At 47.0% G+C, this 24,995-nt stretch overlaps 1 protein-coding gene across 4 annotated transcripts in view; it reads right to left on the bottom strand.

Annotated features, from left to right (window-relative positions):
- Positions 1-24,995, bottom strand: part of FLI1 (Fli-1 proto-oncogene, ETS transcription factor) — a 90,772-nt gene that overhangs the window by 60,113 nt on the left and 5,664 nt on the right. Inside the window, exon 1 of one of the 4 annotated variants that reach the window (XM_086626926.1) lies at positions 17,199-17,353. The exons of the other annotated variants lie outside the window; for them this stretch is intronic. Within the exon in view, the coding sequence (XP_086483052.1) occupies positions 17,199-17,216 (18 nt within the window). The 5' untranslated portion in view covers positions 17,217-17,353. Of the gene's footprint in view, positions 1-17,198; positions 17,354-24,995 lie in introns of those variants that run through there. 4 annotated transcript variants of the gene reach the window in all.

A 24,995-nucleotide genomic window follows, 5' to 3' on the forward strand; every position in this document is an offset into this window, starting at 1 on the left:
TAGACCCCTAAAGCCATCTCTTTTTTTTTTTAATTTTTCTTCTTTTAAAGATGATGATGATGATTAGGAGGATGCATATAGCAAGCAATGAAGGACTTTGTTTTACGGCCATGTGCTTCACAGTCGGGCCACCCCAATTTACCACCTTAGGTCTGCAAGCAGCATGGTCCCTGTTCCTGCAGTTTTCCTGCTTTGGAATAGACCCAGCACAAGTGTCTCTGCATCATGCTTAATGCTTTTCTGGTTCACAGTGGCCTGGGAATGCCTGTGCAGACACACCAAGGGCCTTTTAATTGAACACAATCTTCATTAAAAGTCTAATTGCATTTGTAACTAGGTTTTTAGTCTTTGTAGGACATAAGTTGTAGCTTTTCCCTGCGATCCTAAGAAACTCACTTTCATTAAATAAATCTCACTCATTTCTTTGTGTTACTCGAGTCATACGCCTCTTTCTCTCATTGCCCATCTCAAAATACAGCAGGCAAAGACTAGGCTTTTTTTTTTTAATATGAGTTTGTAACAAGTGAAGCTCCAGCTGTTTGTTTGCAGGTATATATTTGAATTTCCTAGTGTTTCTACAAATTTATTCTACCCAGCCTCACTCTCCTGAGGTACAACCAGAGAGAGAAAACCTGGACTTCGTGGTACATTTCTCACCTCCTGCACTATGGTCCTGTGTGTCTTGACCAAGTTATGGAGGAATTGCTTAAAACAGGATAATTCTTGTGCCCAGAGCAGCAGGTGAACAACTGTATCAGGAGACCAAGCCTTCCATGCCTCAGGTCACCTGTCTGGCTTACCTTGTGCACCTTTTTATTCACCTCGTGCACCTTTTTTATCAGGATGAGTAAAGAACCAGCCTCTTTCAGTGAAACGCTTGCATCTGCGATCAGGGTTTCCACTCCCGCAACGCCCCCGCACCCAACCGCACTCGAGAGTTCCATGAAGCGGGGGAAGGCGCTGAGCTGAGCAAAATTCACTTTAGCTGCATTTTCTCTCCCCTTTGTTTTTTAAGAATCGGCTTGCACCGAATGGCACTTGCTAAATGACTGTCTAACGAGGCAAAACGGTGCACACCTCCCGGCGTGCCCCCCAGCTGGAAAGCACTTGTCCGTAGCGTGCCGGGCGCTTCGCCGCTGCTCGCAGCCGCTGTCAGGTGCATGCAGAAGAGCTTCCCGGTTCTATAGAGCATTGAGAGACAAGAGCTGCTTCTTGTTGTTGCAGCCTGAAATGAAAATCCGCCTGCCACGTATCCAAGAGCGATCTGGAAGCGGATTTGCACCTGTCTCAGCAGGCCGAAATCAAACAACAACAGCGCCGAGAGGGCAAGCGGGTTAGCGAGCAGCAAGGGCAGAGCGAGCGGGTGAGAGCTGCTCTGCTGCTGCTCATCAGATCCTTCACATCAGCTCGTCAGAGCAAGGATTTTGTTGTGCTTTACGTGCGTTTTATGCACCTTTCTGCTCAGTAAAAGCAACCCGCAGCTAAGGTGGCCTTTGCATCTTTGATGATCAGGGCTGGAAAGAAAAAAGCGTGCAGTACCGAGCAGATGATAGCCACCGCTCTCCCAAAGGCTTCTAAAGGTGGGGTGCAGTTACCCCCTCTCCTGCTCACGCTGAGGGGCTGCTGCTGCACCCCACCACTCCAAAGGCACTGGTGGGGTGCAGTTACCCACTCTCCTGCTCACGCTGAGGGGCCACTGCTGCACCAAAGGCACCGGTGGGTGCAGTTACCCCCTCTCCTGCTCGCGCTGAGGGGCTGCTGCTGCATCCCACCGCCCCAAAGGCACTGGTGGGTGCAGTTACTCCTTCTCCTGCTCACGCTGAGGGGCTGCTGCTGCACCCCACCACTCCAAAGGCACTGGTGGGGTGCAGTTACCCCCTCTCGTGCTTGCACCGAGGGGCTGCAACCAGCCAGGCTCAGCACGACATGAGATTTCTATTAATGCAATTGGTTTAGGTTATACAGGCTTCAGAGCAGAGTCTGTTTTTTTCTGCGTTTCATAAGTGACCAGAACATTTTAGGTCCTATGAATAGTGTCTTTCCTTTCCCAGTTGCAAAAACCCCATCTCTTGCTCTGATCTTTATTTCAGAGAGAATTTTCTACGGACATTTTAGGCACCTACAGCATTCCTCACCCAATGCTTACACAGCTCTTTTTGCACATTTGTCAGTTTTCAGCCTTACCACAGAAAAGCATCGCCATTATTATTTCACAATTAGGAAAATCAAGGCACAGAAAGCTGTAATGATTTGCTCAGAGTCTCTGGGTAAGAAAGAGACTCCACTTGCAGGCTTTTGCTCTAACGACTGAACAGCATTCTTCAAAAAGTCTAGCTTTTTCGAAAGAAGAGACATGTGAGTGTGATTGTTATCTGCTGAGCAGATACCAGATGAGAGATCTTTCCTCTTCATTTTTTTAACTAAATAATAAATGACTGATTATGATCTTAGATGCTAAGAAAACTTTGTTACAGATAATTGCAGGTTTCTGAACATGTTTCTTTTCTAGAAGTATTCTTATCTATATAATAAGTTAGTCATAACAAAGCGTGAATAAACCAAGAACACGTCTTGGATGCGATTCCTGGTGAAATATTCCACCACCTGAGGATGAGTAAATGTTGAGTAGCCCCTCTGCTAGTGCTGGGTGAATACACTCTGGAGGATGGCTCTTACTCCAAAGAGCTAAAGGTCTGGGTAGGCAAGATAGAAAAACAGGGAATAACCAGTCTTGCCTGAGAGTTCAGTGGCTTCCTGTGGTTGTACAGAAAGTCACTGGCAGAGCCAAGAGTGGAAGTCAAATGTCCTGGATCATAATCTTCTGTTTTAAGCAGAAAACATCTTTTTTTTTCCCCCTTTTTCCCTAACATATTTGTTACTCTTACAGCAAAACTAACTTTCAGAGCTCCTTTGTAGGCTTCCCCCAGAGTTTGGGAGCTGCCACCCTGCCCCGCTTCTACGCCTGACCAGCTCCAGATGAAATACTCTGCACAGAAGCAGGTGTGAATCCATATCACTACAGACTTGTCCTGCAAAATTATTTTTGAAGCACTTTGTGTGTGCAATGCTACAGAAATCAACAGCGATACCTGCTCACCCCCCCGACCCTAATTTGAATCCAGGTCAGTTTTGATGGAGACAGTGGAACAGCAAAGGTGTAAAAGATGCATATTTACATATATATATATATAAAAAATATTAGCATTGCCTGAGGCAGACCCATTTTTCAACTGTTTGCTTAACTCCACCAGTTTAACCTGCAATTTATACAGAGGAAGAGACGAATCACACCCCTTTTATCCCCTGCAGCTGATGATACTCAAAAGCACTTTGTTTGCTTAGTATATTGAACAGTCACAGAGCCTGGGATCCAAAAACACCGCGTGTGCTGACACCATCTGTACCAAATCCTGCTTCATTTGCAGAAACACCGAACCCTCAGGTACAGCCCATGCCACACAGTTCAGTTCCTTCCAGCTTTTTGACTTGCTGCCTGAATTAAAACTACGGCAGGCTGCTAATCTCTGTTAAAAAAGTCACATACACCCACTTGCACTTGCTATTAAAGACTGAAGTTCACAGAGGAAAAGTGTCTACGAGCACTCGTGTGTTTGTGAATATTGTGCAAGGCAGAGGAGGGCTTGGGAAGATGCATCCTGAAGCAGTGATGTAAATAGGAGGGAACCAGAGGGTGGTTCTTGTGTTGTAGAAAAGGCTGCAAAAAGAGCAGGCACCTTCCGACCGTGAAGGCTCATCCCAACAAGGGAGGGCTGTCCCTGCAGAGCTTGAGCCCTCAGGACCTGAAAATAGCTGGTGTCACTCATGGCACGGGCAAAATCTGGGTAAAGACAGACCTGGGCAGCATTTGGGAGAATGATCTGTCAGGATTTCTTTTCACATCCCTTAGCTCCTTTGCTACACAGACCTGTTCCACACAGGTTTCACCTCTCTGCTGGTGTTACACACACCTTCCACATCACCCATTTCCAAATATGTTTGTGGGACACGTCGGCTGACCTCCTTCAGACTGGTACAGAACAGTGCTTGGCAAGAAAAGCACTGCTCACAAGACAGAGTTTCTGTGGGTAAGAGTTAGTTTAATTAATTAATTCTTTTTTTATTATTATTTTTGTAAGTCTGCAGCTGCTAGTTTTGAATTGATCAATCGTAGAGCTGCAAAAGTATGCAAGAAAGGGTAAAAAAAATCAATGGAAGAAGTAGACAGTCTGAGTGGGGTCCTGACCGTGTACCGGCTGCTATTTTTTAAAGCACATAAAAGTTTGGCTTATGGAAGAAACCATCTGGTATTTAGGCCCCGTTGAAACTTCAGCTGTGTGCGTGTGCTCCGTGTATGAATCAATGGAGCAGCTTCGCAGGCGCGTGCACGTACTCTGCTGGATTCCTTCACCAGGCAGCCCAGGGCACTCGCTGCAAAAATCTGGAAAACCTGTTGGGCTTCACACCCTTCTTACTCCTTCTGGATGGCTTGTGATGGTCTTTGATGGAAGGGAAAACGTGCCTGCCCGCCACAGCTGCGATGCTCCAAATCCGTATTATAAATAAGTGCATGAATTAGAAGATTGCTAGCTATACCCAGATCTCAGGAACATGGTAGAAGGTTGTTGAATGGTTAATAAAGAACGTAATTTCTTTCTGTTCATTGTATTTGCACTGCAGGATGTGCCTGTGCTGAGGTCACTGCAGCTGCTGCTCGTCACTAGAAACGCAGTCAGTCTCACCTCTGAAGAGCATCTACTCCAAATTGACCAGACAAGGCGGAGAGGACAGGAAGCATTTACTTACTTCTACAGATGAGAAACTGAGATAGAGAGAGATGAAGTGACATGCCTGAACTCATACAGGAAACCTGTGGCAGAACAACTAACTGAACCAGGGTGGGCACTGCTGAAGACAAAGACTGGAGTGAATTAACTGCTCACAGATTTTACTGACTCACTGGAAGTGGGAAAAAAAGAAAAAAACAAAAAGGCATTGCAATCCCAGAATTGCATCAGGGAGGGTTCTTCCAGTGTGTGGTGTTAATGCCAAGCACTGGGAACAGCGTGTGCTTCTCCAGTGACTAATGCTGAGAAAAGGCAAATTCAAATGGGAACAGGTGTAGCTGAGGGATCCGAAATAACTGGGAGAAGAGGGGTTTATGAAAGAGATCGGAAGATTTTTGCTTATCCCGGCAAAATAAAGACAGAGGTATGGCAGTGGTCTGGGGACATGACATCAGGGAAGAGAAAGTGCTGTTTAAGGTAGTAGTGCTGGCATGAGAGAGGTATAAATCAGTCATGAGCAAATGTCAGTCCAAAATCAGAAGGAAGCATTCAAACCTCAGAAGGAAGGAGTTATAGGAGTTCTTTTCAATGGGGAGCATGGTGGTGGAAAGAAAATCCAAGCATCCTTTACAGAAACCTTGAAGAGTTTGGAAAAGGAATGACAGAGCAGGGTCCCTTTACAGAAACCTTGAAGAGTTTGGAAAAGGAATGACAGAGCAGGGTCATGTCTGACAGCAGAGAGTGGAGCTCAGGAATTGCTTCCACTCTGGAGTTCAAATTAAGTGCCTTAAATTTCTTCACTCCTAAGGAATTTAGAAGAAGAGTCTCTTGTTACATACGGTGCTTAGCACAACAGAGACCGCTCCGGTCTCTAGGCACTGCTGCAGCACAAATGATTCAGAACACTAACGATCAACCATAATTACATCCTTCCTGAAGTAGAGATGACACATGAGAACACCAAAAATGAAGAGCAGGGAACTAACTGCGAGTTTATTCCGTCCATTAATGACCACCCCATATTCTGTGAGAACGTGAAAACGCCTTTTCTTGGATACAGTGGTGTAAATCCAGAGGATTCATCGCAAGCAAGCTTGAACTCCAGTGCGTTGCTTCCTCTTTCTAAAGGGGATGAACTCTCTCCAGTTGTTAAAACCTTTGCCCGCTGCTCTAGAAGTGCTGTGAAGGCAAAGGACTCCAGTAACTGTAAAACTGGTCTTCAGATGCCCCGCAGAAACCAGCAAAGTGGTCAGAGACCAGCGTCATCTTCAACACTGACACGCAGAAACCGTGTGTGCCTGGCATGAGTTTGTTGGGACTCAGAGTTTGCAGTGGATGTACCCTTTTCCTGCCAAAATTGTCATGTGGTGATGCATATTGGGTAAGATTTTACACAGCCTTTCATAAAACACTACTCAAAATCCAGAGGACCTTGTCAAGGGGAGGATGGAGCTGCTTTTCAGAAGAAAAGGACTAGAAGGTGCCGTGGCAAAGTCCTGATCCGTATCTTCCTCGGTAAAATTTCTGCGTGGATAAGAAGCAACACTTCAGTCTGGACCAGTCCATGCTCCTTCTTCCACTTCATGAAATGCAGAGGGCAGTTTGCAGCACAAAAACAACGTACTGGGAGATTCCCCACAGCCGGCGGGATGCGAGGAGCTGGAGTTCGGGCCACATGCCATGGCAGTGGTAGCAGCTTCCCTTCGGCTTGCTAGAGCCAGCCCAAATTTCAAGTACAATCTTAGTGTCCGGAGGGAATTCACCATCGGTTGGATAAAATGTAGCACACACAGAATTCGCCTGCATCCTTGTCTGGGAGAAAACGGGATTCAGGAGAAAAATGTGCCATTAAAGCCCCCCCAGATCCCGGGAAGACCCACTGGTTTTCTCTGTGTGTCGGTTCCACACTTGACATAAGATGATTCTTGCACACATATCGGTAGTTTCTGGCTCTAGTGATTTTTCTGTGCATCAGTAGTAAAACTCGTGTAAGGGTGTTTAAAGTCCACCCTCTGCTGCAAATCCCTGGATAATTCTAACACCAGGGATAATTCTAACATTCTTTGCATCCGTGAGGATGACTTGCTGAGCGACCAGTGGTTTCCTGCATTTCACGTTTGAATTTTTTTTTATTTTCTTTGCCTGCTTAGATGATGGGCTCTTATCCCACCTACGTGCCATGCTCCATCCTGGTGGGAACCTTGAGGGACAGCTACCATAATACAAGGAATTAATCATACGAGTCATGGCTTCTGGTTCTAATCAGGAGTCAGTTCTAAAGGCTGATCTGCAAAACGACCCTCATGGACAAATCCTCAGAATTTAATAGGGATTAAATCAACGGAGTTTTCATGGAAATCAAATTATATTGTGTAGAAATTGTTCCATAAACAGAACACAGCAGAAAAGGCGAAACTTCCTTGATTCTTCCCTGGATTTTACAGAAGAGGTATAATTTCCTCATACCTTTCCCTAGGTAACCCAAAGTTATTTGATTAAAAATGACATTTTTCTATGTAAAGGCATAAGATTTTGTTATAAAACCTCAAATCAGGACACTGAAACCTGCAGAAAGGCGATTTTGTACGAGGGCAGTGATGTCAATTCCTTTCTTTGCTCCAAGGAACATAGCTCCTGCTCCTCCCTCAGGCTCCCTGGAAGCTCTGCCTTCTTGTTAGCTGATGGGGTGCAGTAATTCTCTTCTGTTTCTATCTCTGGCCACCATCTCAAGTTCACACACACCACATACATACATTAAGGCGCATACAGAAAACAGGCCAAGTCCACAACCTTTTCTCCTAGTCCATATTCCGCCGTTCCTGAATTGTGATGGTAAATGAACCTTGGCTATAAGCTGGAGAGACTGAACTTGCAAAGTCACTGCTGAGCTCTGGTGGTTTGGATAGATGGAAAAACTCTAACCCTGAACAAATTGCGCTGATTTCAGCAGGAATTTGCTGATACCCAGCGTCCATTTCTCAGAATCAGGCCCATGTTTGCACTTATCTCTGTGCTGATATATAACTCCATATTTCTGTAGTTGCTTTTAGTAGTGTTCAGAAGCACTTTTGTAGGCATCTACTCAGTCCTAATCCTGATCCTGATTTAAGCTCAACGTGAGCTGGCAACGTGCACTGGCAGCCCAGAGAGCCAGCCGTGTCCTGGGCTGCATCCAAAGCAGCGTGGGCAGCAGGGTGAGGGAGGGGATTCTGTCCCTCTGCTCTGCTCTTGGGAGACCCCACCTGGAGTACTGCGTTCAGCTCTGGAGTCCCCAACATCAGAAGGACATGGAGCTGTTGGAGAGGGTCCAGAGGAGGCCACAAAGATGATGCAAGGGCTGGAGCACCTCTGCTATGGAGACAGGCTGAGAGAGTTGGGGCTGTTCAGCCTGGAGAAGAGAAGGTTCCAGGGAGACCTTCCAGCACCTTCCAGTACCTAAAGGGTCTACAAGAAAGCTGGAGAGGGGCTTTGGACAAGGGTGTGTAGTGACAGGACACGGGGCAATGGCTTTGAACTGAAAGAGGGGAGATTTAGATTGGATCTAAGGAAGAAATTCTTCACTGTGAGGATGGTGAGGCACTGGACCAGGTTGCCCAGAGAAGTTGTGGCTGCCCCATCCCTGGAAGTGTTCAAGGCCAGGTTGGATGAGGCTTTGAGCAACCTGGTCTAATGCAAGATGTCCCTGTTCATTTCAGAGGGGTTGGAACTAGATGATCTTTGAGGTCCCTTCCAACCCAAATCATTCTATGGTTCTATGATTCTATGATTGTGCTCCTCTATCTGAACAAGAAGACAAGTGATCCTTGTCATTCCAGTGAACAAGAACTTGTGATTCTTATAAAGAAAAAGCATCAGCTCTGACATGCAGAGATTACAAAGGGACGATGCATCTTGGCGAAACAGTACCCTTGTCAGATGGGTGGAGGACAGCGGCTGGGGCCAAGGGACAGGCTCCTTAGGCATGGCGTAATTTGGATTTTGCACTGAATCTTTCACATCCATAGCATATTCCTAATGTGATGGGCAGGACTGAAACAGAACTGCAGCCCCCCCAACAGCTGAGGGAAAAATAGCTGCAAGAAGAGAGTAACTGCTATTCAGTGTGGTGGTTTAAGAGAATCATTCCTGTTCAAATGTATAGGGCTGTTAGTTCCAGTATGCACTAGGGCAATGCCATTCCTACTGTGCACATGTAACCATTTTGGGGAGCGTTTCTGCCAGTGGCCTATGTATTTCAGCACATGAAGTGGCAGCCCCAAGTTCAAATACCAAAGACGTTCACACACACAAGCCTGTGCAAATCAATGAGATCTCAACAACTGATTATTTGCCTTAGCATAATGTTAAAAATCCTGTATCTCTACTAAAAAGCAGAGTCTTTGGCCAAGATCTTCCTTTTCTGCTTTATTTTGGTAGAGTAGAGCACGGTGGCTGCCCACTGCTCTGGAAGTGGCTTCATTTCAACAACAATGATGTTCTTCAACCTCCACAGTTGGCAATGCAAAACTCAAGCAGATATGAAGAGGGCACTATCACTCTAGGCAGCGGAGACTAAGCAGGAAAAAAAAATAAAAGGCAAATGTTCGATGCTAACATTATATGAAGTCCCAAGGAGATTTGGAACAGGAGCAGCAGAGGAGTTACAGTTTCCTTTGTTCTGTTAAAAGGGAAAAGGAAACACATCAGGAAACCAGACTGTGGAGCACAGGAAGTCTCACTTTGGCTGATAAAAAGGAACTGATGTGAGGTTGGTTCAGATGCAGTTATAAGTCAATCAAGCTTGGAACAACAAGAAGAGCTATTCAGAAGAAACCAGAGCACCAAATTCTGCTTTTAGCTATAAAAAGGGTATTTTAACCTCTCCTAATCTTTTCCTTATCTTCTTTTTTAAAAGAAAGCTGCTATAAAAAAAGAGTTTAAGAATTTTCTCATCATACAAAATCGGTTTCCCAAACTCACCACACCTTCCACTGACCCCACCATACCTTACTCCAGTTTCTTTTTTTCACTCATCAACCAACATCAAAAACTATACTCTTGCTGATTTATCTCCTCCCCTCAGACCAAAACCAGCAGTAGTTAACAAGGGCAGGTTTTTTGCTGAGTGAGAAATCAGCAAATGACTAATTAAAGGCTCTCCTGCCCGTTATGTTATTTCCACTCCTTCTGCACGATTGATAAGTGTGGCCCAGTACGCTAACGTTCAGTTCTGGGTGTGCAGCTCTGCCAGCCTGGGGTGGGGAGGGGGGATCATTTTTTTTTAAGTGCTTCTTACTCCTTTACAGCCCTGTGGCCAGTTGAGCTCTGGGTTAGTCTACGCTGGAAGAACAGGAACAAGGTATATCCAAGTAAACTTAGCTACATCCACAGCGTTTACTACAGGAGGCTCTACTAAGCTGTGTTTCTGACTGTATTTTAGAAAAAAAAAAAATCAAGAAAAGAAAGAATGCTTGATATACACAGAGAGCCAGGGTCATTTTCTTTACAGCATCATACCAATGCTGAAGAGAAGCAAAGGCTGAGATTTTGCAGGATGCCTGTGCGATTTAGCCGCACTTCTCCCATCTGTTTCCAGTGGCAGTTGTATATTCAATGCCCTTCAGCCAGTTTTGCAAATCTTAATCTACATGTTTACATATAGAATCAAAATACTTCGTAAAGCTCCTGGAAAACAGCCTGGGTTTTGGAGGGAACAGCTACCTTGAAAAATTAATGAGTGTTACAGGCTTCCAATACCTTTACAAATCAAGCTGCTCACTGAGATAAACATGCACTTACACACCTATTTTTAGGGCTCTGCCTTGAAAACATAGAAGCAAAACAGAATTAGATGCATCAGAGTGTCTCTGGTAGCAAATACTGATGGTCCCTGTCAGGTCATTATTTCAACGTTTTGCCTTTGGTGCTGTTTGACGAACAGAAGGTTTATTGGGACATACTTAAATGTCTCCAACAGTATCATACATCTCTTTTGGTTAGGTCTCTGTCTTACAGCTAAAAAAAAATCTTTTGGTAGCGGAGGTGGGGGAGGAGGGAGGTAACGTTTGCGGCTTTGCTACAAGAGACAGGTTTCTAGATCAGTGTTACTAGCTGTGTAGATACGCATCAGTAATTATGCAGCCTGGCTAACGAGAGGAAGAAAGAAAATAGGCAGTAGATGCATTAATAATTTGAAGGCTTTGATATTTGGAGCTCAGTAGAGTAGATTCTACATTGTCTTGTACCATGCGTTGCTGTTTACACCAGCACGACTTGGGTTGGTGGTAAGTTACTCCATCGACACCCCGACATGACACAGCAGACAGGGTAGCAAAGACGTGGGTCTGCCATCGGGCGAATTATTTCCAGAAGGAGGCAGAAAACCGCACTTGTGTGGTGGTATTTTGGTCTGTGTTTTCAAAACCAGCTATAAATATGCGCTCACAGCCTTGTAAGAAAAACATTTGTTCACTCGGAAAGTGTGCTTAGGCATCACCCGTGGAAGTGCGACAGGGCTTTGTCTACACTGAGAAGTGCACTATTTACACACCGTTTTCACACTACGTGTGCGTGGCCCGCGCACGTTCCCACGTGCACTGGAAATAGATCTGTTGTTCAATTGAGAACAAAAGATCCAAAGAGAATTTTACATTTGGGGGGAAAGTTGGCTTCAAACCAAGCTGTAGACCTGTTTTTTTTCTAAGCAAGCCGTGCACACATTCATGCATGCTCTAGGACTAACGCCATGCAACGTTAGATGTTCAGCAAACCCACAAATATCTGAAAATCTGAAGTTAAGGTTCCCTTGGCTCCTTTAATTTTCCTGCTTGTGCATGTTTGCACTGAGATGGGACATAGGGTCTTTCTTTAAGTGATTAATCTCAAGCAGAAGGAGAAATTTTCCTTTTTCAAAGGCAACTTACAGAGTGCTGTAAAAGAACTTCACATACTGATGTTTTACTGGGAGAAAAAGAACGGAAGATGCTCCGTGTCATGAGCTTGTACGTTCACGAGTTCTAGGCCTGATCCTTCTGAGAAGATGTGAACTGAAATCAAGAGGAAAGCCTTCTGCAACATCAGGAAAGAGAGACCTGAAGGAAATCAACTTCCTGCAAAAATTGCTATAAATGCCCTTCCCCCAGCATATGTCACCTTATCAGCACATCATCTAAGGCCTCGCTTCGAGGTGCAACCTTACCCTTTTCTTCTCTTGATTTCTGTCCCTTTCTCGTAACACTCCAGTGAATAGTTCCACTCTTACACACCAAGACCCCAGCAAAACTCTCTTTAGAAGAAATGCTGCAAGGAGTGATACAAGCTGGGCCTCTTCTCCCCATCTTTCAGCAGGAGAATCACAAAATTACAATAAATAACTAAAATAAAAGCATCAAATCCTCAAGACATGCATGCTACTACTTAAAGCAACCCACATCCTGTTAGGGTAAAATCCACAGTGGTGGAGAGAAACTAGTCAAGGCTCTCAACCCCTCTTTAAAGCCTCTGAGTGAAACCCCAAGTGCCTAAAATCCAAGCAGTTGGTGCTGTTTTGTTGTGTATTAGGTTTGCTTCGGACTAATCTTCCTTCTGGTATTGGGAACAATTCTACTACAGAGTAGCAGAGCTACTCATTGTACCGCCTCTGAAATAACTTTCCCAGTGTTTTAATTTTGTAGCAAACGGGAGTTAGTACTGAACACCTCGAGCCAACAGCACACAGCGTGATTGTAAGTTTGTATTAAGGCAAAAGGAGGGCATTTACGTACAGATCTTGGAGGGAAAATGAAACAGCATTATGAAAATATCCCAGTTAAAACACGTTTCTAACAGGTTTTTGCTGTTATGTATTTAGAAAGCCATTATGCAATAAAAACATCACCTGGATAGGGACTAGGGACATAAATATCATCATTTATGCCCTGAAAATTTCACATGGTCTTGTTCAAAATTGCTTTTGAGGGACAGCAATGTGGAAAGTCTCCAGTGAATAAACATCTTTGTGATTTTTTTTTTCCCCCCAGTCTGGAGATTAAGAGTTTTGCCCTAGGAGTCAATGCCTTTCTTGCCAGGAAAGGCCATCTCCAAAAGGCCAAAGCCAGGGCAATTTAAAAATGGCAAAACAGCCGTTTCAACTTGCTTAAAAAGGAAACATGTTCTTAGTTTGAGATCTTGATGGCCAAGTTTCAGGACGGCGGCGAACGCCTACAGCTCACAAATGACAAGAAACAGTGATTGCAATAGAAACCCTACTCCGCCCTTTGCCATAGCAACACCAACATACAAGTTGTCTTCTCGTGGCAGGAGACGAGTATGGTTGTCATCTGCTCGAGTAAGGCAAAATTTTCACTGAATGTCCTTCAAATGGTCTGTCTCTTATGTCCAGAACAAAAGGATAAACATGTTTCCACAGAACGCAGGCAGCAGTTACCCAAAATACGCTTTTTTTTCTTAAGAGTAAGTCTTCAGCAAGTGTATTTACTTTATTTACTGTCCACGTGTGAAGTGGAACTGAAACAATTAGACCAGTTTGAAACCACACCATTTGTTATTGTGAGGAAGTCCACGCATGGGCATCTTGCTGAGATTTGATGTGCCCTTTTGTGATTTCATTTGAGGCCATAAAAGCCAAATCCCTCAAACACAGTGTAAATTAAGTCAGAGTGGGATATTAACCTAAAGAAGATGTGATCTGTAGTATCTGGAGGCATGTAACAAAAATATTATTGGCTATTTAAAATTAGGGCAAACATAGGCCATCATGAGGTTCACTGGCTCCCAATCATCTTTTGCAAGTGTCGTTCACAGAATATGAACTGAATATGGAAATGCACTACTAAAGGTAAAGATTTGATGGGACAAGGGGTGATGGCTTTAAACTGAAAGAGGGCAGATTTCAATTGGATATAAGGAAGAAATTTTTCACGCAGAGGGTGGTGAGGCACTGGTTGCCCAGAGAAGCTGTGGCTGCCCCATCCCTGGAAGTGTCCAAGGCCAGGTTGGATGAGGCTTTGGGCAACCTGGTGTAGTGGAAGGTGAACCTGTCCGTGGCAGGGGGGTTGGAACTAGATGATCTTTGAGATCCCTTCCAATCCAAACGATTCCATGATTCTACGATTCTATGATTCTTTTTCCATAAAAGACCTTAAAACATTGCTGTAGAGGTCCCTTCCCAAACCAGCCAGTCTGGCTCTTATGTCAGGTATTGAACAGATTAGTTGAAAAATGCATCAAAAAGTGCCTCCTGCCTCCTCGGTCAGTGATCTAATTCCCCTCAAGATAAATAATGGTTTATGAAGACCCAATGCTGTGGCTCAGCAATATCACACGTGCCATAAGTCAGCGCATGATGGGGAAAGATGACTTACAGTCCTGGTCTGATCCTGTAATCCATGTTTATACACATGGCATTCCTCAGCTTTGGGCTAAAAAACTCTGAAAACAAATCCACAATTTGCACCTGCACACAATGTCCACGGAGGATGCAAATGTAGCCCAGGATCATCCTGACCACATCTATTGTCTGGCTGTGCTCCGTTTGCCAGGAGCGTGTGACTGTGAGCCCTTAGAACAGCTCAAGGCTACAGCAGATTCACCCCTTTCCTGCAAAGTCACCCTATAGTTGGGCAGTTAAATTATTTCACAGAGGCAAAACCAACCATCAGAGAGTCTGTCATCCCAACTTCTTCTGAATGGCCTAAAAAGATTAAGTACAGGATGAATATTGGGAATTGAAGGGTGAAGGGAGAGATTTTTATAGTAGGCTGGACTCAGACTCCTTCTGCATCTGCAAAGTGTCCAGTTAAAAGTCTTTGGCTCGATTAAAACCATTAGTCCATGGAATAGTTTTGCATAGACACGACAAAACAATCACTTGTATTGTTTAAATTGAAGACAATCACCTGGAATGAGCAAAACTTTCCCATTTTTTTTCTGCGCTGCATGGCACTTATCTTCTACACAGAAACGTATATTTCTGAGTTGACAGGGGGAAGCGTTCCTTAATCACACTGGTACCCAGATTTCATCTGGTCAGTCAGCATGTTCTTGCTCTAGGTAACAAAAGAACCTTTTTCTGGGTTTTTATTTTTGCTCTCTAGTCACTTACGTGCATCTTTCTGCCATATTATTTCCCACCCTAAACGCACAGCTTTGAAAGAAATCAAATGCATCCAACCTACAGGAGAGCAGGCCTAAGGATACGATTGCTTTTAAATTGCTTTCCTCTGGATACAGTACGGATTTGCTTTACCGTGTCCTAGAATTTAGAAAATCTACCCTGAAGCTCAGCAAGTTAAAAACATCTAAGCATCTCAAGCCACATCCTCTCCCATTGCCCTTCACCTGCGACAAGGTGGCCTAACCCCTTCCTTTTAACGGTGAACTGCAGCAAACCTGTCCATGAGGGGGTCTGATCCTCCTTGGAAACCCACTCTTTCTCTCCCCAGTAAGAAAATTTGGAAGAAATCTCAGATAATCCTGAGGGCACTACAGAAGCACGGACCTAAACACACAGTACAGAAAAGGGGTGAATTCTAGGAGGAGGCAAACGGGACACAGAGACCTGCAGCAACTTGCTGATGGTCCTGGAATCGCTCAGTGGATGAACCCAAGAGGAGATACTGGTGTATCTGGATGTCATTTCTCTCAGCTAGAACAGCCAAATTATTTCTGGACTATGAGTGAAGCAGGACAGTATAAGAAAAGGCTGCAGAGCAGCCAGCGAGCAGATCCAGGAGCTGGGGCAGTGACCTGGGACACAGTTGAGTTCCTCCTTTCGCCACAACGTGACTGTAGGCCTGGCTGCTGAGTATTGCAGTTCCTCATCTCCAAACCAGGGGGGGGGTGAGGGGGGGGGGGTAGCAACAACACTTTGCAACACGGAGAGGAGGATCTCCCCGTAGGCACCATGAGCTACGTGGGTCATGGGAATACTTCAGCACCTTTCAGAGGATGGTGCCGGGGGGGCTCGTGGCCCATGCAGCGAAGCAAGTCCATGTGTGCGCCGCAGCAAATGTACAGATGGGGAATTTCTGCACTTTCACTGCACGATATTTAGGGCTCCGCAAATCAAAGGAGGTTGTGGTGCATTAAACGTATCCTGCAGGAGGGCTGGGTTACTTTTGCTACAGATCTGAGGAGGTGGTGGGGAAACGTGTCTTATTCCTGCCATACCTCCCAAATTTTGTGCTTTCACTGCTCTCCTTTCCAACATTCACCCTTTCATTCCCTCTTTCTTTCCTTGTCCTGCCCATCTCCTTCCCTCCCCTTTCTTTGGAGACCCTTCCAAGCAGTGCTGCACTTGTCACAAGCTGCAATCTGAGGGAGAAAGTTTCAGTTCCTGCCAGTTTGCAGCTTCTTTCTCCCCAGGTCAGCAAAAAAAGAAAAAAAAAAAAGGACAAAAAAAAAAGACTACTTTTAAGAAGAGATCAACACCCCACCCAGGCGATAGGCATCTTTCGAAATCCTCCAACCCAAACACACCCACAGCGTCTCTCGCTTCAAGGCTCTTCTGTTCGAGCTGCTTCTGTACTGGAGCGCTCCCTCCAAGAAGAGCTCGTAAGAATCTCACGAGGGTCCCCCAAAGCAAGAAAGCCAACTCTCTGCTGCTCAGGCTTTCAGAAACAGCGTGAGCCACCTCCAGGAGCTTGGGAAAGGCTTGGTTTATCTCCGCGGGGGCTGAAGGACCGGCCAGTTGAATGAGGGGACAGGAGGGGGAACCACTCTCCAAGTCCCAGCAGCGTCCTCGGTTGCTCAAGGCCACCAGAGGTTGGTTATGTTGGTGGTTTTTTGCCACACTCTTTGCTTCCCCTTCCCCCTGCTTCGCCCCAAGCCAGGGTGATGTTTCTCCTCCAAACCGCCCCGTCCTTCGCTTTTCTCCCCCCTCAAAAAAAAAAAAACAAAACAAAAAACAAAACCTACTGGAGGAAACGCACGGCCGACCCCCAAACCAGCAGCGCGTTTCAAGCAGGGCCGGGCGAGAAAATCCGAGCCGGCGGCCACCGAAGCGCCGCGGGCACACGTCTGCGGCCGGCTCGGAGCCACGCTCGCCTCCCGCCGGCCCCGAGCAGCCCCCCACCCCGCCGCGGGCGTTGCGAAGCCCCGGGGGCAGGAGCTGTCACTGCCTTTCCGCCGCAGCCCGCCAGGTCCCCGGGGCCTCTCCGCGGGGGCGGGCAGGCGGCTGGTCCCGCACCGCCCCGCCGAGCCGGGTACGAGCGGGTGGGCCGGCTCCGGAGCCCCCCGAGCACCGGGGAGGCGAAAGGGAGAGCCCCGACACGCTGCGGCGGCGGAGGAGGAGGAGGAGGAGGACGACGAGGAGGAGGAGGAGGAGAGACCGGCCGCTTCGGGGCGGATGGACGGAGCCGGACCCCAACCCCCGCGCCCCTTCCCAAAGCCCCTCCTGGCTGGAGGGGTCCCCCAGCCCCTCCCTGCCCCCCTTACCTTAATAGTGCCGTCCATCTAGAAAAACTTCCAGCCGGTACCAGCAATATTCCACACATTGACCCGGTTTAGCCTGCAACGAAGCCTCCTGAAGTTTTTTTATCCTTCTCTCTCTTTTCGCTTTTCTCCCTGCCCTTCCAGCGGTTTTGCTTCTCGCTCCGTGCCCCCTCTCCTCCTCTCTCCCTCCCTCCCTCCCTCTGTCTCTCTCTCTCTTTTTTTAACTTTGGTTGTTGCAGCAGAGCGAAAAAGAGACAGTTAACCGGATGAAACGTTTTTTTCTGCTAATTTTGGGAAGTGAAGTCACTCGAGGAGGAAACTTTCGTCTCTCCGCTGGTCCTGCCTTCTTGATGAAAATATATATATTTTACATACAGGATATTTGCTCCATTTAGATAAGAAGGGGCAGAACAATAGCTACCTCTGGCAGCTCCTGTTTGTCACTGGGGCAGCTGGTCCAGCGCAGACCTTCTTGCACCCCAGACCGTGTTAGGGAGCGTCGTGTGTCATCCCACAGTTTAGTTTAACGTGGGTTTGTTTTTTTTTTTTCCTTCTTTTGGCTGGAGCAGCTTTAGCCTGACTCACTGAATTTCCGTCTCTTCCCACAGATTTTTTTATTAATGCGTTTTCCAGTCACAGGCAAAAATTAAGGGGAGAAAACCGTAAATACAATTCGGTGGCGGCAGGCAGAGAGAGAAAATAAAAAAGTCAGGCGATTAAAACGTATTTAAAACATCTTTCGGGCCCCTTCCTTCACGCTTCCCAGCAAGGAGTGGGAGACGAGGGTCCAGTCCCTGCCAGAAATGAGCGGTAAGTGCAATAATGTAAGAGAAACGACTCCAGCAATTAAGCACACGCTGGAAAAGGGGCTGCGGGAAAGCGGAGGCTCTTTTCCACTTTCACCCCTTCCCTTCAATCCCTGTCATCTCGAGGGTTGGGATACCGGGCTCTGAATCGAGGAGAGCCGGATGGATGAAAGTCCATCCGCTTTATCCAGGGGCTGGGAGTACCATCCCCAGACTCTACTCACAGTGCAAGTTTCTCGCTAAATTGTTACAACCCCACTCAGCCAGGATAAAAACCAAAACTCTTTGTAAGCTAAAAATGACCCAAATTTACCATAATTGTCAGATTATGAATTTTTCCCGTTCCTGGATGCCGTGTCAGAATGGGCAGTGCAAAATCCCAACCGCCAACCTTTAAATCTCATTTTAGACCTGGCGAGCCCCTGACGTGCAATTCTCTCTTTCATTCGAACGGGAGCGATCGCCAGAAAAGAAACGCGTTTTCCTTTTTTCCGGGAAAGGCTGAAAACCCTCCGAAGGACCGAGGAAAGGAGACAATACCCGCCTGTCCCCCTGCACCCCCTCGCAAAAATAACGAGCAGCTACCAGCGGAACACATCATGCAACACTTCGGGCGTCCTTTATTCCCCACTTCTGCAAAGTGCTGCAGCCCGAGGAGAAAAAAAAAAAAAAAAAAAAAAAAGCAGAGGGTGGAAGAAGAGGAGGATGAAGCCAAGAAAGAAAAGTGTCAAAGCGGGAGGACGCTCCTGCACGTCAGATCTCTCGGGGGAGAGGATTTACCTTGTCCAGTGCCAGCTGAGTCCAGGCTTTTTGTTTCCCCCCTTGTCTTTAGTCCAACCACGGGGAGGGGAGCGGGGAGAGGGGGGGAAGGGAATCAAAATTATATCCAAAGTTATTCTGCACCCGCCCCTTCCAAAATGGAAATGCAAGAATGCCACTAGTGTTTCTACTGGGCTGCAGCAGAGGTGCCTTATTAATACTTTATTTCTCCAAGCCCGAAGCTGGCAGGAGGGAGCAGCAGATCCCTCTTGCCCCTCCCTCCCCCCCCCCCCTCCCCCCAAATTAGCCTCATCAATTCAGCTGCAAGTTTTCAGTTCAGATGCAGACACGGGGCTGAGCGTGACCAGACCTGGAGGTTTTGCCTCGCTGTTTGCCAGCGATTGAGGCCGTCTGCAGCCAGGAGGTGAAGGGGGGGGGGGGGGGGGGGCAGAGGGGACAGCCCGACCGCCTCCCCTCTCCCCCCCACCCCCCCGTCCTCCCCCTGTCTGCTTTACAATCCAGGGGTCTGCGCTGGGGTCCCCGGAGAGCAGCACATCTGGATGCTGCTAGCGGGGTCAGGTCCCCCCTTGCCTAGGGCCACAAGAACTGGAGTTCAATTAAAAGAAATCACGGTTAACCCTTTCCTTTCCTCATCATTCTTTCTTTTTCCCTGCCCTCTCTTCCCCACCCCACCCCCCCCCCCCTCGATCCCGCCGCAGATACTCTCTCCTCCACTCTCCCTTCAGCGACCAGAAAAGCAAGAGGTTAAAGGGAAGAGTGAAACGCATCCTTTCAAAACCCAAATGGTTTCCTCTCCAGACAACACTCTCCACCAGCCCCGAAAAACACCGGGGGTGGGGGGTGAGGGAGAGGACAGGCTGAGGATCTTAACCGCGAAAGGAAGGGGAAAAAAAAAGAAAAACACCCTGGAAGGAGCCTCTGTCATCCACGGACCTCAAAGCATTTTGGTTTTAGGCTGCGTGACCGACAGGTCTTGGACAGGCGGGTTGGGGGGAGAGGCGGGGAGCTGAGAGCGGCGGGGAGAAACCACCTGAAAACCTGCCCAAGTTTAGGCGAGAAGAGCCCGACACCGGCAAAACGCCCTTTCCCCATCTCCGGGCTGCAGCGACAGCCAGGTCCGGCACCCGCAGCGGGTCCCCAGTGCTCCCCAAGGCTGGAAGATGTCCGACAGACCTCCCCTCCATCCCACCTCGAGATATTTTAGGAACCCAGCTCTGCATTTGATTGCCAGACGGGCACCATGACCCCCCAGGGGCTTATTTTGCATGTCTGAGGACGAAATGAAGCCTGTTCGGGTCACTTGTTAGATCGGGGCCATTCAGGGATATTCGCTGCTTTACCTCGCGCGTTTGGTTTCAAATGAGATTTGCTAAAAGTCCAATAGAGAAGGTAATGAGCGAAGCTGTTAAAGATTTTAACAGATAAGCTGAACAACCTACTATTTTCCTCTCAAATAATGTAACAATAGAATCTTTGCTTAATCATAGAATCGTAGAATCATCTTCCCCCCTCTGAAAAAGAAAAAGAAAAAGAAAAAGAAAAAGAAAAAGAAAAAGAAAAAGAAAAAGAAAAAGAAAAAGAAAAAGAAAAAGAAAAAGAAAAGAACCACCCTTGAAGTTATCTCAAACTTTTGGAAAAAGCTGGAATATTCATAAACTCCGTGCGCCAAACTCTGAATCATTCTAGGTGATTATTGTGGAGTGACTTTGGGTATTTAACCCTTTGAGAGGAAGGGAGCAAAGACGGGCAGGGTGATGATCACCGTGCGCAACTTTTAATCTGCTGCTCGACTTTCGGATGCGTATGTATATCCAGTAAAGGAATTATGATCCGTTTCATGTGGTTACCACCAAACATCTGGAAAATCATTTGATCTTGGCAACCACGGAAGATTTCAGATGTTTACATTGGGACAGGCTGGTAGAAATCGGTTACTCCTCAATTATTTTTTTTTATTTTTTTTTTTTTACTGCGCTTATGAATGAAACGAAATTCTCAAGTTTTTTATTAGGTCGGTATTGATCTCAAGCGCTTGGCATGTCCCCCCTTCCTCTCTTCGTCCTTACAATTGGGTTACACCACTGCCGAAAAGGTGAAAACGCCGGGTTTGGCGTGATTCGGTTAAAATTAATTAGGACACACTGGGAGGAATTCGGCTCGTGAGTGTTTCAGGTCCGGTATCAAAGGAGTTAACCCCTCGGTGTAGTCCAATGCCAGTCCTCTGTGGGACTACATAACCCCCAAAATCCGCATTTTCTGTCTGCAATTCACGCGGGATTAGCGGTCATCACTTCATAATTAGAACCGCCTAGTTATTCTGTAGGAATAAACATAATGAGAACCTTCGCGGGCCTCAGCTGTAGGTTAGAAATATTCTTTTCGGAGGGTGGGAAAGGAGTTTGGCTGATTTCACCCTCTCTCACGCGAACAGCATCACCTGAGCTCCCGTTAACCCCCAGCCTGGGACTGTCACTTCGAACTACCGCGGTGAATAGGGGAGGGGAACCCCAAAAACCAGCAGCTTTGTCACTAACTGTGACTAAATGTCCTCTTTTTTTTTTTTCTAAACAGCTTTATATATATATACACACTCACACATACCTTACGCTAGGGATATTGCGTGTATATGTTACATCTAGATAAAACTTCCTCTATAGACTACCCTTTCTAAAAGCATTTACAATATTTACCATCATTCTGTGCCCGGAGCTGTGTTTGCAAAAGGCCAACGTCTATTCTGGTCCAGTCTTTACTAGAGGGAAAATCTCCTCCAGCTTCAGTGAATGCTTAAAATTTTCGGGTCTGAGTTTCCTCTGGCATCGATTCGGTTGCAGAATGAAAAAACGCACCGTGTTTTGTTTATTTTCTAAACCCACAGTCTTACAAGCAAAAAGTCCAAACTACAGCCCTGGGATTTCATCCCCAGAAACGAATCTCAATTCTAAATTAAACTAATTGAGCAAACCTCTACTTTTCAGCTACAGCAATAAAAAAAAAAAAAAAAAAAAAAAAAAAAGAATCAGTAGCGTTTTCCAGCCCCACAACTGAAGGATCGGGTCCCTCCTTCCTCTTGGTCTACAGGAACAGCCCATGGGATTTGGGAACTTGAAGCCGGGAAGTTATGCCCTGCTAATCGGTCCTAAGTAAAACATAATGTCTTAAAAGTGGCGTGGAGAAGACGCAGTAGCTTTGAAGCTGCATCACAATTAGGCGAAGAGTGGGGTAACCAGTGTCCTGGCTCGTTTTATTTGAGCCCCATGTCCCAATAAACCAGCCCCCGCCCTCCCTTCCTCCCCCATCCCGCAATTATTGAAAAGCCGAGGCACAAAAAAACACAAAAATACCGAAGGCCAAAAAAACAGACGGCAGTGCACTCGCTCCAAACGTCTGGCCCCTCGCTTGAGGCCATAATTAATTTGAGATTTATTTTTATTGGAGAACCCAGTCTCGTCTGACCTTAGCCAAACAAGACTCCAGCTAGACCCTTGATGCGCTTGAATGGAACAGAATATTTCTCTCGAACTTCTCTTCAGGCGTCCGTGCCTGCTTTGAATTTGTTCCCTCAGACTCCATCTATTTGGAGATTTGCAGGAAAGATTTAAAGCATTTCCACCCCCCCTCAACTTAGCGTTCGCCTTCTTTTTCTTCCCTTTTTGCTCCCCTTTCCCTCCACACCTCCTCTCTTTCTAAACACAGGGCTGGGAGAGGGTAGGAAAGGCTGGAATACAAAATTCCCTGGATGCAGCGTGTGTGGTGGGGGGTGTTTTTCTGGAAATTGTGAAGGAATGGAGCCATTAGAAGGTCGCAGAGCTGGGAAGGGGGTTGGCTGCTCGTCTAAAGGCAGGAGTCACTGTAAAAGCTCGTCCCCGGTGCCCGAGAGCCTGGTTTGTTTTAAAAACCTCCAACACATTACATTTCCAGGAGGGAAACAGCGGTTCTCCCACCTTCTTCACCTAAATTCAACCTTGAAGGTAAAAGAGGGGAGAAACAATGTCAGCCCTTCCGCACGCAGTGCTGGGCTTGAGCACGGGGAAGAAAAGAATCGCTGGACACCGGGAAGTGGAAAGGGATTTTTCCTGTTTAAAATAGAGAGGTAGGTGCAAACAAGACCTAAACCCTGAAGCACCAAGTTGTCATAAGGCATTAAGCAGCCACTTGGTAAAGTCTAAGAGCTTCGCAGCACTTCTACCTCAAAGAAAAAAAAAAAAAGGGGGAAAAAAAGGGAGAACGATTCCTTATATACGCAGATTAATCATCACGAAGTGTGAGAATGACGTAAGATTTCACGGCAGCTTCTGCCCGTTCTAACCCCGCCGTCAAAGCTACTGCGATTCCCACCTTCTCGGGAGCTGCCTGGTCCCGTCCTCCCGAGGAGAGAGGAACTGAAGTTCTGCGGGAATTGCCAAAAAAAAAAAAAAAAAAGAAAAAAAAAAAAAGAGGCAAAACCGGCTAACGCCCTAGAGGATGCTCTCGGTAGGAGCAACGCTCCCTGAACTGCGGGGAAAAAAAACGGTCCATGAAGGCTTTGATTTTCCCTTTTCTGCCAGGTGAAGGCTCTCTGGCTGGTTTTAAGAGGGTGGTGCAGGTGTCTGTCTGCAATTCCAGCATCCCTGAGCACCTGTGGGATGAGCCGTGCACAGGTCCCTCTGCAGCATCTTGACCCATCAAGCATCATCTCCGCTGGGAGATTTGTGTTGCAAAAAAAAAAAAGTAATACCCTAATGAAATAATGGGATATTCTTCCCTTGCAACCTGTCCCCGAGCAGCCTTAGTGAGAAAGAGAACGTGTCCGTGTCAGGGTTTGTTGGTAGCCCTCTCTTGCCTGCTCCAAAGAAAAAAATCTCCCTGTTTTGTCCTTAAAAAAAATAATAATTAAAAAATCCCCCTCTCTCTTTAGGGCTTCTGTAAACTTTCCAGGCAGAGCGAAAGCAAGAACAAACCAAATATTGTTTCCAGCCACCCAGGCTATGTTCCCTCCATGAATATGCTTCTTTGTACGGTACCACAAACGTTATGGCTGCATGAAATCCATTTTTAAAGCCAGAAGTCCCACGCTTGCACCCTGGCTACTCCCTGGAGGAAAGTCCATCGTTGTGCTTGTTCAAAGGTCTGGGCTGGAGATGGTTTTCTGCACAAGCTCGCAAAGGGGAGCATCCAGTTGCTTTGTGGGTGTTCCCCAAAACTCTCCAAGGGGTCAGAGGGGGGACCAAACACGCTGCCTCCCCCAACAGTATTGGGTTTGTGCAGGTCCAAGGTGGCCGAGCGCATTACCTGAGCTGTTTCTGGGGAACTGCCTTGAATATCCCCATCCTCAGGAGACTGTTTGAAACATCATCCCCAGGAGCGGCAGAGGAAAGGAAAGGAAACGTAGGGGTGATGCCAGAATACCCGTTCCTGTGCAATGGGGAATGGTACTGCCCTCTCCTTTGGCTTTTCCTCCTGCACAGGCCAAGGGACTTCACCCAGTGGGTCTTGCCTCAAGCTAGCAGGGCTGGCACCAGGAGGAGGGAACGGGCTGGCACCAGGAGGAGGGAACGGGCTGGCACCAGGAGGAGGGAACGGGCTGGCACCAGGAGGAGGGAACGGGCTGGCACCAGGAGGAGGGAACGGGCTGGCACCAGGAGGAGGGAACGGGCTGGCACCAGGAGGAGGGAACGGGCTGGCACCAGGAGGAGGGAACGGGCTGGCACCAGGAGGAGGGAACGGGCTGGCACCAGGAGGAGGGAACGGGCTGGCACCAGGAGGAGGGAACGGGCTGGCACCAGGAGGAGGAAGGTTCACTCCAGTGCTGGGATGCTCTGCAGAGGCCCGAGAGGTTCAGGCGCTGCCTTGGGTGAGGAGCTGTTTGCAAGCTGGGGAACTGAAAGCAGAAGCAGTGACTTTCTCTGAGCGAGGAAGGGGGTGATAGAAGAGGAGATAAGCGTTAGGATGTTGCTGAAGGGCATAAGAAAAACACCACCCCTTCCAAAATTATTCTTGTGCCGCCTTTACACACACATCAAACCACAAACTGGCGGTGCAGAAGGGGAGGGAAGACCGCTGTGGTCCAGAGTAGCTTGTGGCAATGGTAGTAATTAAAAATTTAGTATTCGGAGGTCATGTTGCTTTGCTTATATCCCTAATTCTTTCCATATCCTTACAGCCAGGATTCCAGTGCTGTCTTTTAAAATTTAATTTCCCAATTATGTTACGCTTCATTCTCTAAAGTAAAATG

This window comes from Tauraco erythrolophus, chromosome 26, assembly GCF_009769465.1.
Source record: "Tauraco erythrolophus isolate bTauEry1 chromosome 26, bTauEry1.pri, whole genome shotgun sequence".
Taxonomy (NCBI): domain Eukaryota; kingdom Metazoa; phylum Chordata; class Aves; order Musophagiformes; family Musophagidae; genus Tauraco; species Tauraco erythrolophus.